Source organism: Oncorhynchus masou, chromosome 13, assembly GCF_036934945.1.
Source record: "Oncorhynchus masou masou isolate Uvic2021 chromosome 13, UVic_Omas_1.1, whole genome shotgun sequence".
NCBI lineage: Eukaryota > Metazoa > Chordata > Actinopteri > Salmoniformes > Salmonidae > Oncorhynchus > Oncorhynchus masou.
In genome coordinates, this window is record NC_088224.1 from 36,070,365 (window position 1) to 36,083,190 (window position 12,826).

General features: G+C 44.7%; 1 protein-coding gene across 2 annotated transcripts in view; it reads left to right on the forward strand.

Annotated features, from left to right (window-relative positions):
* The window catches only part of LOC135552178 (semaphorin-6D-like), a 96,871-nt gene that overhangs the window by 64,370 nt on the left and 19,675 nt on the right, over nt 1–12,826 (forward strand). For both annotated transcript variants that reach the window (XM_064983635.1, XM_064983636.1), the window contains exons 4-11: nt 4,073–4,287; nt 5,938–6,052; nt 6,267–6,324; nt 6,916–6,972; nt 7,166–7,267; nt 9,031–9,121; nt 9,462–9,584; nt 11,412–11,500. In XM_064983635.1, coding sequence (XP_064839707.1) covers nt 4,158–4,287; nt 5,938–6,052; nt 6,267–6,324; nt 6,916–6,972; nt 7,166–7,267; nt 9,031–9,121; nt 9,462–9,584; nt 11,412–11,500 — 765 coding nt within the window. In that variant the 5' untranslated portion in view covers nt 4,073–4,157. The remainder of the gene's footprint in view (nt 1–4,072; nt 4,288–5,937; nt 6,053–6,266; nt 6,325–6,915; nt 6,973–7,165; nt 7,268–9,030; nt 9,122–9,461; nt 9,585–11,411; nt 11,501–12,826) is intronic.

Consider the following 12,826-nt stretch of genomic DNA (forward strand, 5'->3'; position numbering starts at 1 on the left):
TTTAAAAAGGAACAGAAAGCAATGATATTAAGCCAATTATTACTTTAAGCCTCAAGATGGTCCTTCTAACCAGTGACAGGTATGCGGTTTACGGTACCCTCTAGCTGTCCCTCTCCCAGTTAAGATGACATACTTAAGCCCTGATCACCACAAATCGGCTGTATGATTTACCTTACGCATGTAGTTTTTCCGCGAGGTCTATACGCCAATATTGGCAAAGCCCCCCTTTATCCTTCCGTTGCTCCTGCATTGTAAGAACATTTCACCCCCTCAACTCACTACAACCTATAGTTCCCAGAAATTGTGTTACAGGATGCTTTTTTTCCAAGTCCACTCAAGCAGTGAAGAGTTAGTCTTGGTGTTGTACTTACAGAACCTCGTTGTGGACCCTCTAGGTGTAGAAAGCATTGTGTGTCCCGAGGGGGCTATGTTTACGCTAGCTTAGATACGTGGGTTGTTCTCGAGCGTTTGTAGCGTTAGAAAAACTGCAGCTGAGGAATGAATAGCGATTAAGTAGGTAAGTGGGAAATGAATGTTGGCTGTGCTAGCAGGGAGTCATCTAATGCAGTATGGAATGACACACCCGCCAGTGGCAAGCAAGTCAAATAGGAAGACTGCCTGTACCAAACCAAGTTTATTTTTGCCGGATGCATAGTTCAAACTTGTCTCTTCCTCTCTCTAACAGACTCACAAATGCTGTAAATCCTTCGTGTAGTGTTGTAAAATGATGCCTTCCTCTACTATATTTTGTTTGCCCTTGACTTCAAACCAGGGGTAACCCCCAGCCTTCGCAGTAACATGGGACGCAAATGAGAGGAAATTAAGCAATTCACTTAACTCTAAGTCTCTAGATCTAATAACAAACATGAGGGTCGTAGTCAGTGTTGTAGTCTATAGATTGAATACTCTCTTGTTTGTCCGTAGGTCATTGTAACCCTTTTCAACCATGGCACCGGTGTAGTCTGTGGGAAACGATCCTTTATATATTCCCCAATTCCGTAGTTTTCTCACAGAGCCCGAGTACAGTCCAAAATAAAATAATAAATAAGAGTGAGGAAAAAGTTGGACTGGTCTCTCGATATAAATGGCACTCTGAGGATCCACATTGACACAAACCAAATGTGCAGAGGAGGTTTTGGAACTATGTAGTACATAACAGAGATTATGTGTTTAGGTAATTGTGGTGTAGAAACTGGCGGACGCGTGTGGAGTGACTTTCATGGACGTAATCAGTCTCAGCTGAAGTGAGGTTTTCCCCGATCGCTCCAAAACCTCAGGCGTGCGCCGGTGACCGCAGAGAGAGGGTTGAGAAGTTGAACGGTACGGTGACTGACACCCACGCCTCTGGTGGAATTTTAGGGGGAGAGCTCGATCTCTTCTTTTAAAGCCTGAACATCTTTCTAGAATAGTTCATTCCTGCAGTTGTTCTCCTTTCCACTTAGGGGAGCTAACTTCTTGCTTGAACAGAAGAACCTCAAGTTACACTCCCCTCATGTATTTAGACAATGAAGCTAACAATGTGACTTTATACTCGCGGCAGTGCAGAATGTCACTATTTTATTTGAGGGTATTTTCATACATACCTGTTTTACTGTTTTAGGAATGAAACCACTTTATGTATCTAGTGTCCATATTTCTGTCATAAATATTTGGACAAATTGACTTAATGTGTTAAAGTAATCAAAAGTTGAGTGTTTGATCCCATATTCTACATCAAGCTTGTGATTCTACAGACTCCAGTTATGACTCCAGACTCCAGGATGCCAGTTACTATTGAGAAAGCAACCCAAAACAAACTGCAAATGGATCCAACGAGTCTGTAGAGTCACAAGGTTGATGTAGTCATTGTGTGCTAAGAATATGGGACCAAAACCTAAACATTTGATTGGATTTTTACATGTCTGGTGACTGGTCTATATACATTTACAACACTTAGCATAGCAAACGGAGGCAAACCTCTTAAATCAATCCAAGATGGCTTCAGTCGCGTCCTGTTGCGGTTTCATACAGTACTTTTGATCTTTTGCCTCTTGACAGGAAATGTCCCCCACGGTTGTGACTACCACAACCCAGGCAGGCGCCACCACAATAGAGAACAAGTTGAAGAGCTAGAGTGAGTTTTTGTCTCCGGGGTCGTTGTGTCCCAGCTGGGAGCTCTTAGCAGCGCCGTAACAACCACTCTATTGGAGAAGATGGGAATGCATGTTCTCACTTTTAGCTCCTCAACTCACTAGTGAGGTAAGCTGAAGGTAGACTGAAAAGCAGCTGGGCCTTAGAGCACAGTCATACAATATGACCTTGGTTTTCCCAGAAAAAAAATATACATTGTTTCATTTGTTCTATTATGTTGTTCTGGAAACAAACCTTCCATACTGTACAGTTACAATATTACCCGTTTTCATGTGTCGTGCTGATTATGCTAGTCAGTGGGGGAAGTTTTGAACTCTTCCCCTCTTTGTGTAATATGATCACAAAAATTACCTCAGACTTTCCAATGTTACTTCCTCCAAACATTGATTGAATGACAACACAGGTTGCCTCATTCATGTATCTTCAGTCTGACTGTAGAGGAGCAGTAGGTTGTGCGTGTCTGAGTGGGTGTAATCCTTTCGAGTAGAGGCTACCGCGAGCCACAACGTAAACACGACTAGACGCTAATGCTAATCCTTATCATTTATAGGTGGGGGGGCATGACTGGCTGACCTCGCGGCTAAGCACAGCACCTGCACGGAATCTAAACTAGGATGGCGTAGGCTAATTGATATTGATGGCGAGAGCTCCTGTTTGTTGACTTTGGGAGGGCAGTTAGTTAGCACGGCAAGCTAACATCCTGTCTCTAACGTAGCGTTTCCCAAACTCGGTCCTCAAGACCCCAAGGGGTGCTCGTTTTGGTTACACGGCTGATTCAAATGATCAAGGCTTGATTATTTTTTAATCAGCTGTGTAGTGCTTGGGCAAAAACAATAAACATGCCCCCCTTGGGTTCCCGAGGACCGAGTGTTGGAAACCCTGCTCTAGCGAGTCAGTGGAGAGGGTCAGAGCGAGTCCAGAGGGTCAGGATTTTAGAATGTTAACCTAGTAATGTATGATGTTGTAGTAAATCTAAATCTTGCTCTGTATCAACTTGATGCAACCGTTTACAATGTGAAACGTTTCCTGTGAGCTAATGTGGGACATTATAAAATGAGTCAAACAACTTCAATGAAACTATATCAATTGACTCGTTCAAAATGTCGATCGACACGTCTCTATGGTCCATTGGACTGATCTGTATTGTATCTCAGACAGAATGACCTTTCCCGCCAGCGGCTCCCTCTTGTCATCGCTCTGGCTGTGTGTGTTAGCGCTGTATGTTAGTACTCTAAGAGGCAGATGTTGAAGTTGGCAGCCGTTCAGACCATCTGGGTTCCAGCTCGGACCGTTCGTTCCTCATTGATATCGTTTTGATGAAAGCAGACAGCCTGAAGTCGGTCATTAATATTTCTGACCAAAACTGTCTGGTGTCAGTCTGACCTTGGAGAGAGAAAAAAAAAATGTATTCGTGATTATTAGTGTTTAACGTTTAGTTTTAGGAGTTCTGGACTGCTGCCGGTGTCATGTGTTGATAGACCAGAACATGGAGACAATCACGTGAAACAATTGTCCTGTGTGAGTTTTATTGTTGTGCATTTCTTTCAAATATTGTAATGAAGAATATATTTTGTTATGCTCGCAGATTTGTGTTGCCATTAGATGCCATCAGGCTATGATGAATCATAACTGTAGCTTTTGTTTTAGATAATACAAGCAGAAAATGCCTCTTGTCCTGAAATTGTATCATTCAATTAATAGACATCGGCTCCCGAATAAATGTTCTTTAAATCAAATCGATTTAATTTGCGAAGATCACTAGCCAATTGAGAAAAGCTCCTAAATTGAGCAATTACAGATTTTGCATGACATGTCCGTCTCTGCTGCATGATCTGTGAAATAGGTTTTCATGTATAGGCAAACAACGTGTGTGTGTTCTATGACCCCTTTTCATCTGACTGAACTTAATTCCTCTCTTCTCCGTCCATATTTCCCTCCACAGACAGGGCTCCCTTGGATCGGAGCCCCACACCATGACTTGCTGAAGCTGTCTTTGCTGCTACCCAACCCCCTTATCCTCATTCAAGATGGTCCCTCCGAAACGGATGAGGAGGCGTCTCCTGCTGGCAGCCCTCACACTCACTTCCTGTCTACTGTCCGCCATGGCCACGCCCTTCCCCAAGGACCTGGAGCCAATCAACGTTGTTGGATGGGAGCGTGAGTAGCCCCACCAGCTCCCTGATTGGCTTAGAGTGATTTAAAAGGGCAAGTGGTGCCATGTTGCATATTTTTCCTCTGTGATATAAGGGGATTAATTTAGTAGCACGGGACTGGTGGTTAATGCACTAATATGATGTGACATATAAATCTACCCCAGAGTTAGGGGAGGAAGATTGCTGTGATATTTGTCACCAGCAGCACGCAAGGAACCGATACCCTATTTGAGTGGCCTAAGGCTGATTCAGAGCCCTAATGCTACCTTGTTAATACATTGATGAGCCGAAGTCAGGCTGTAGAGTTGTCCTGCACGAGAGATGAGTGTGGAGGGATGGTCTTGTGGAAATTAAACACAAGATTAGATTAACCAAAGATGTGCACTCAAAATGGCCATCATTTCGATTTTGAGTGGGTGTTGGGCACAGTTTTCCCACAGTTCTCTAACTATATGTGGGGTCTATCGGCTCCAGGAGGTGTGGTTTACATGGGAGTTAATGCGCCGGACAGGTTCTGTACATTATAGGTGTGAGAAAGGTGGATAAAGAGAGGCGAAGGTGAAAGTGTCGCTGAGGGGCTGTCATTGGGAGAGTGGCATTAGAAAGGAGTTGGTTTGCGCGGTCAACAGCTTCAAATCGCGGAAAGAGAGAGGGCAAAAAGAACGAGAGGGAGTTTAGTGCGCTTCCAGTATGCACACATCAAAGTCGAGGAGAAATGCTGAACATTTCTGACCGAGATCAGCTGTTATTTGCCGGATGTAGTAGCCTAACGCACCTTGAAACCGTTTTGACTACGGATATATCTCCTGACATATTGGACAGTGTAAATGACAGCATCAGATCTATCTACACAAACTGGGAGTGAGAGTGGACTTCTCAAGGGCATTTTGTTTAGTGTTAGAGCATATTCGACTCTTCACCCCGCGTGTTGTGGGTTGGCGTCGTCTTTGCCATCGACGAAATGCCAACAGTCTTATCATTTAATGAACACTTTTGCCTCGTCATCATATTTGCTGTTGTGTTGTCCAAACAAAGCCTTTCGACAGAAGTTTAATCTTACGGCTACAGTATGTGCTTTAATAATTGCCATTTATGCAAATGACTTGCGCCAGAACTAGAGTAGCAGACACTTTATCTTGGCTCACTCATCCCGAGCCAAATAAACTATGGATCTATCAAACCTTCATCTACCCTTCAGCAGGGTTGTGTTCATTAGGCACCAAACGGAAGAAAACGGACAATAAAAACAGGGATTTGTCCAATAAGAAATGCTCATGTTTTCAAAAAAATGTATGTTCTGTGCCTTAATGAACAAGACTCAGGACTGGACACAAATGGCAAGAGCGGGGACGAGCAGAGGTTTCTGTTCATTACCTTCCCTCCAGTCTGACCTTTAGAAACAAGCAGGGCTCCTGAACCTGGATCCAGTCCACAGAAAGAATAGGACATGACTAGAATGGAAAGAGTCTGACCAGAGAGTGACTGGTTTAGTTTAGCTACGCCATATCCGTTTATTGCCACTAGCAACTGAAAATCCAATAAATACTACATTATTAAAGATTTAAATACCATAGCAGTTGGGGTCATGAATTGGAAAAATCTTTGTATGTGATAATTCAGCTATTCTTTATATTATAATTTTCTCTCTTTGTAGACTCCTACCTATGTCCAGGGTTCCAGGGGCTGGTGTCGGACAATGACACAGCCAGACTAGGCCTGGACTTCCAGAGGATGCTGAGGATCAATCACATACTCTACATTGCTGCCAGGTCAGTCAGCCAATCCACTGCCTCCATTCTGGTCCACATGTTAACAATCCCAACCAATTAAACATCACAACCAGACTAACCAGTCCCGGGTCTGTTTCCCGGACACTGTAGAATTTTCAATGGAGAATCCGGGAAACCGACCCTTGGTTTGGCCTTATATTTATGAGACTGTAACAGCACACCCTGACACTAAATCTTAGTCTTTACCCCGCAGGGACCATGTCTTTGCAGTAAACCTGACCACAGCTGGTGACGACTTCGTCCCCCAGCTGGTAAGTTACGTAAATCAAACAGTCAATCAAACCTCACATGGCTATGCAAGATGGAATACAACGTAAAAAAACGAAAGAGAAAATAACATGGCCATGTGGTTTATTACTGCACACGTTTGATCTGCTTGTTCTCTTCTAAACACAAAGTACCCATAATTTATTTGCAACATCAATAATATTTGTTTGTAGAAGTACCACAGCCTGGCCCCTAGTGAGTTTTCCTCACTAATGGACTTGCCTGCAAACAATGGCCCTCAGCTTGGCTGCTCCCCCAGCTACCTCCCCCTCTGTTTGACATGAAAGACCACAGTGGAGATCCCTTGAGCGTAACCCCAATATGGCAGAGGTCCAGAAGCCCCTTTTCATATCAGCTTCCCAGAATCCCCCGCTGTTGACGGGGCGGCGAAGTCGAGCGACGCTCTCGGCGGGCAGACCCCAAAGGTCACAGAGAGGCCTCTGACAGGCTATGGCCACACGAGCACATTCTGTGATTGCGTCCGGTCTCTTTCATTTAACTCTGGGTGTGGTGGGGCGTTCTCTAGAGCATGGTGTGGTGTCATATTTAGTCCCCACCCATTTCATGTATTGCAGAAGCTCACATGGAGGTCCAAGGATGTGGCCAAGTGTACCGTGAGGGGTAGAAACAGTGTGAGTATCGATCACCATGTTCCTTGTGTGTCTACTTTGAGGTCAGGAGAGAAACTCTCCCTAGCAACATAAGTGCACCCTATAACATAATTGGATGGTGTCAAGGCTCCATAATTGTATTTGTGAATTGTTGTGATACCTAGTAATGCCTGAGTGCTATTTTAACTATCTATCCTGTGTTTTTCTTTTCCAGGATGAGTGCTACAACTATGTCAAAGTGCTGGTACCGCGGAACGATGAGACCCTGTTTGCTTGCGGCACCAATGCCTTCAACCCCACCTGCCGCAACTACAAGGTGTGTGTGTGTGTGTGTGTGTCTGTCTGTCTGTCTGTCTAGGTGGGGATGTGTGCTGTTAATTTCTTTCTTTCATCAAACCTTTAGATTCTAGAGAGCCATGATTGACGTTTGTTAATGTCACTCCAATTAGAAGGCTGTGATTGCTGATTTGCGGGCATGCAGAGACAACGAAGCTAGTCATTATCACAATGCCACAATTTGAGTCTTCGTTCACCCCCTTTTTTTTGCTAAGCCTTTTGTGTGTTCAGTCCTCTTGCATTGACAAGGTATAATTGCTACCTGGGCAGTCGGTTTGCACTTTGAAATGATGTCAATATAGACTGACTTAGTTTTCATCACTCATTACTTTAAAAAAAATAAAAGTCAGCGCCATGCTTAATTTTTCACTACTTTTTACAATATGTCCGTAAGAATTAATCTGTTTATTTTCATAAAATACAACTGGCATACATAACATAGTGAGATTGTTGAAAAGCCAAGAAATATGACTTGTCTTGTCATTTAGCATTAGAAACTAGAGGTAATTACAGCTCATTGAAGGCAGTGAGGTGAAGCCAATCAGACAGATGTTGTTTTGTTTTCCCTAGCACTGTGTGTGTGTGTGTGTGTGTGTGTGTGTGTGTGTGTGTGTGTGTGTGTGTGTGTGTGTGTGCGCGCGCGCGAGCGCACTCCTGCTCCTGCTTTGCCACAAATAGGAGACTGTCCCCAGAGGGACTGGAGGGGCAACCACAGCCGTGCTAGCAAGGGGCTGGGCAACCACAGCCGTGCTAGCAAGGGGCTGAGCAACCACAGCCGTGCTAGCAAGGGGCTGAGCAACCACAGCCGTGCTAGCAAGGGGCTGAGCAACCACAGCCGTGCTAGCAAGGGGCTGAGCAACCACAGCCGTGCTAGCAAGGGGCTGAGCAACCACAGCCGTGCTAGCAAGGGGCTGAGCAACCACAGCCGTGCTAGCAAGGGGCTGGGCAACCACAGCCGTGCTAGCAAGGGGCTGGGCAACCACAGCCGTGCTAGCAAGGGGCTGAGCAACCACAGCCGTGCTAGCAAGGGGCTTAGCAACCACAGTCGTGCTAGCAAGGGGCTGGGCAACCACAGCCGTGCTAGCAAGGGGCTGGGCAACCACAGCCGTGCTAGCAAGGGGCTGAGCAACCACAGCCGTGCTAGCAAGGGGCTTAGCAACCACAGTCGTGCTAGCAAGGGGCTGAGCAACCACAGCCGTGCTAGCAAGGGGCTTAGCAACCACAGCCGTGCTAGCAAGGGGCTGAGCAACCACAGCCGTGCTAGCAAGGGGCTGAGCAACCACAGCCGTGCTAGCAAGGGGCTGAGCAACCACAGCCGTGCTAGCAAGGGGCTGAGCAACCACAGCCGTGCTAGCAAGGGGCTGAGCAACCACAGTCAAGCTAGCAAGGGGCTGGGCAACCACAGCCGTGCTAGCAAGGGGCTGAGCAACCACAGCCGTGCTAGCAAGGGGCTGAGCAACCACAGCCGTGCTAGCAAGGGGCTGAGCAACCACAGCCGTGCTAGCAAGGGGCTGAGCAACTACAGCCGTGCTAGCAAGGGGCTGAGCAACCACAGCCGTGCTAGCAAGGGGCTGAGCAACCACAGTCAAGCTAGCAAGGGGCTTAGCAACCACAGTCGTGCTAGCAATTCCACTAATGTTGCAAAGGAGGTATTGGGGTTAAGGGGTTTGTGTAGTGCTAGTTTCAGTCCAGGCCCTGGGCCATAATGACGACAGAGAACTAAGTTTCCTCTCGCTCACACAGATGACCACCCTGGAGCAGGTTGGCGAAGAGGTGTTGGGTCAGGCGCGCTGTCCCTTCGAGTCGGGCCAATCCAACCTTGGCCTCTTTGCTGGTGAGTGGCTGAATTTATACATTTAGAGTTTGAAATGTCAATGTTTTGCCCATAGTCCATTAGCAATACAATTTTGTCCAAAGCCTAAGTGTTAGGCCTTTTAGGTAGGTCAAGACGGAAGCCTAGTTTTATGGCTAAATCGATTATTCATAAAAAATCGGAGCATTCTTGTAGCATATATGTAAGTGTTTCATATATGAATTGGTAAATAGATATGACATGGACTTGTCTTTTATATAAAGCTTAACCATTTTAATTGTATTGTCTTACTATGACTTGCTTTTTTTATACTATCTTACTTATTAATTGCTATATTTACTATACTCACTTTATTTTCTAGGTGGTGATTTCTACTCTGCCACCATGACCGACTTCCTTGCCAGCGACGCTGTCATCTACCGTAGTCTTGGCGACGACAGCCCCGTCCTGCGGACCGTCAAGTACGACTCCAAGTGGCTCCGAGGTCGGTCACATGAATGTCGTGTATGTCAGTGTCCTGGTTGGGGGTGTATCGATTTTTCAGCCCAGTACCAGAACACCCATTTTAACTCACCACTGCATCATCAAGTCCTTACATACCCAGCCATCACAATGTCTTGAGACCTGTCTTAGCAAATGACGACACGTCTCTATAAACACGCATTGGAAATACCAAGACATTTTTATAATTTGTTGTTTTCATTTAAAAAATAATCATTATAAATACTAATCACTCACTCTACGACTTTCCTGCACATCCATAGCCCCAATTGTGATGGACACCAAATCAAAGTAATCAAGATTTATTGACCAAAAATAACAATTTCAGAAGCAACAAAATAACTGTAGCTGAAGGTGGTATAGAGCTCCAAACAACGCCTGTCTTCAAGCCTTTACAGCCAGAGATACTCTTCTCTTGTTTGGGGATCTCAGAGATGCTCTTCCTTAATCTGTAATAAAATCAAATGTAATTAGGTATCATTAGGTACCCCGCTATTTTCTTGTACCTTATTTATGAACAGCTCACCTGAAGCGTAAAGCCCCATCGTCCACGAGGTCTTACCGTTTGACACCAGATAGGACGCCAGCTTTTGTCTATGTCCAGTCTGAAAATAGAATGAATCAGTTAAGCACTCCTGTTCTCATGGGAAGAAGTGACTGTTGCATGTGTCCTGGTCCTTTTTTTTTTGCAATGCGGTGTTCTCACTTGTATTTGCTGGGTGACCGCTTACCTTCATTTAGTTGGGTGGCTGACATGTCTTCCATTCTCGTATCCTGACAAAAGAGACATGGGCCGTGTCCATTACACAATGACTACCAAAGCACATGTGAAAACAAGAAAGCAGATGCAAGCATCCGTCATAACGTACCTACGTCAGCCTAACCATGCATGAAGGTCACTATAAGTCCAGTCTACTCTGCAGCACGTGAGGTTGGCAGGGCTGATCAATTAAACAAGAAACATCTATAAATGCACCAGCCATTTATCCATTTATTTGGGAGATGTTATTTAATGTAACATTTAGATGTATTCTCTGTTTAATAAAACTGCACAGGATAGACCAGAATTAGTCGCCCGGTTAACGAGAGTAGGTCAACTTTGTCTTGAGACATCTTAAGGTTATTGGTGGCGATGGCTGAACGATCATCGAGGTTGAGACCTTTGACATGATCCCATTCCCTCTTTGTGCTCCCCCATAGACTCCATTGGGCAACTGAAAAAAAAGAGACATGCATTTAGAGATTTTACTATACTTGCTAGCTAATGACAGTTGTTAGCTCGCTAACCAGAGTCTGCACAATGTCACATTTGGTTGTGCCAAAACAAGATGTCTAACATATTTCTTCATATTGACTAAATATTATTTTGGCTAACGTACATTACATATTAAAATGCTTTGCATGCTTTCCTCAAGTTGAAAAAAAATCTTCCATGTTTGACAGACTACCATTTGAGTCTTACTGTCAGTAGAATGTTCCATGAATTTGAAATGTTAAACATTCCAAAATGAAGACTATATAAAGACTACATCTTTTACATTAGTGTCTTGAGACATGTCTTGACACCCATAACATGTCTGGAGAGATGGCATTGAGTGTTTCTTAAGACGTCTCAAGACGAAGGTGATGGCTGGGTATGTAATTAGTTGGATCTGGTGTTAGTACAGGGTTGGCGCAAATGCCTGAACAGCAAGGACTCCATCTCCGGCAGATACAGATACTCCCCAGAAAATGATGACTCCCCATAATGACTTTCATTCGATCTCACCTCTCACTTCTCCCCTCTTGTTGTGTCTGCTTGCCTCCCCAGAGCCCCATTTCCACCATGCGATCGAGTATGGGAATTATGTTTACTTCTTCCTCAGTGAGATTGCAGTGGAGTACACCACACTGGGCAAGGTAAAAGGGTGTCAGTGATAGAACCACAAATGTATGTACAGTCGTGGCCAAAAGTTCTGAGAATGACACAAATATTAATTTTCACAAAGCCTGCTGCCTCAGTTTGTATGATGGCAATTTGCATATACTCCAGAATGTTATGAAGAGGGATCAGATGAATTTCAATTAATTGCAAAGTCCCTCTTTGCCATGCAAATGAACTGAATCCCCCCCCAAAACATTTCCACTGCATTTCAGCCCTGCCACACAAGGACCAGCTGACATCATGTCAGTGATTCTCTCGTTAACACAGGTGTGAGTGTTGACGACGACAATGCTGGAGATCACTCTGTCATGCTGATTGAGTTCGAATAACAGACTGGAAGCTTCAAAAGGAGGGTGGTGCTTGGAATCATTGTTCTTCCTCTGTCAGCCATGGTTACCGCAAGGAAACACGTGCCGTCATCATTGCTTTGCACAAAAAGGGCTTCACAGGCAAGGATATTGCTGGCAGTATGATTGCATCTAAATCAACCATTTATCAGATCATCAAGAACTTCAAGGAGAGCGGTTCAATTGTTGTGAAGAAGGCTTCAGGGTGCCCAAGAAAGTCCAGGGTGCCCAAGAAAGTCCAAGAAGGGCAGCAAAGGAGCCACTTCTCTCCAGGAAAAACATCAGGGACAGACTGATATGGCCAGGAAACTCCCCAAGACCTTAATCCCATTGAGAACTTGTGGTCAAACCTCAAGAGGCGGGTGGACAAACATAAACCCACAAATTCTGACAAACTCCAAGCATGGATTATGCAAGAATGGGCCTTCATCAGTCAGGATGTGGCCCAGAAGTTAATTGACAGCATGCCAGGGTGGATTGCAGAGTTCTTGAAAAAGAAGGGTCAACACTGCAGATATTGACTCTTTGCATCAACTTCATGTAAAAGCCTTTGACACTCATGAAATGCTTGTAATTATACTTCAGTATTCCATAGTAACATCTGACAAAAATATCTAAAGACACTGACACAGCAGACTTTGACAATGTATATTTGTGTCATTCTCAAAACTTTTGGCCACGACTGTACTGTATGGCCTGTGTTCTTCAGCTCTGTCCATTAGAGCAAGACGTGAGAATGGATGTACTATGTTCCCTTATCAGATGTATCAAGACTAGCTGAGATGGGTGATCGATTCATTGTGAAAAAATAAAGGCACCATTATGGTCGGACATAGATGATTAACTATAATGACAGGTCTGTAGCCTTCTGGACTGGATCCACTGAGCTATCATGAATGGGAAATATAACATCCATTTGTGGGAGTTAGTCTGGTGTAACCAGCGGGTTGCTGG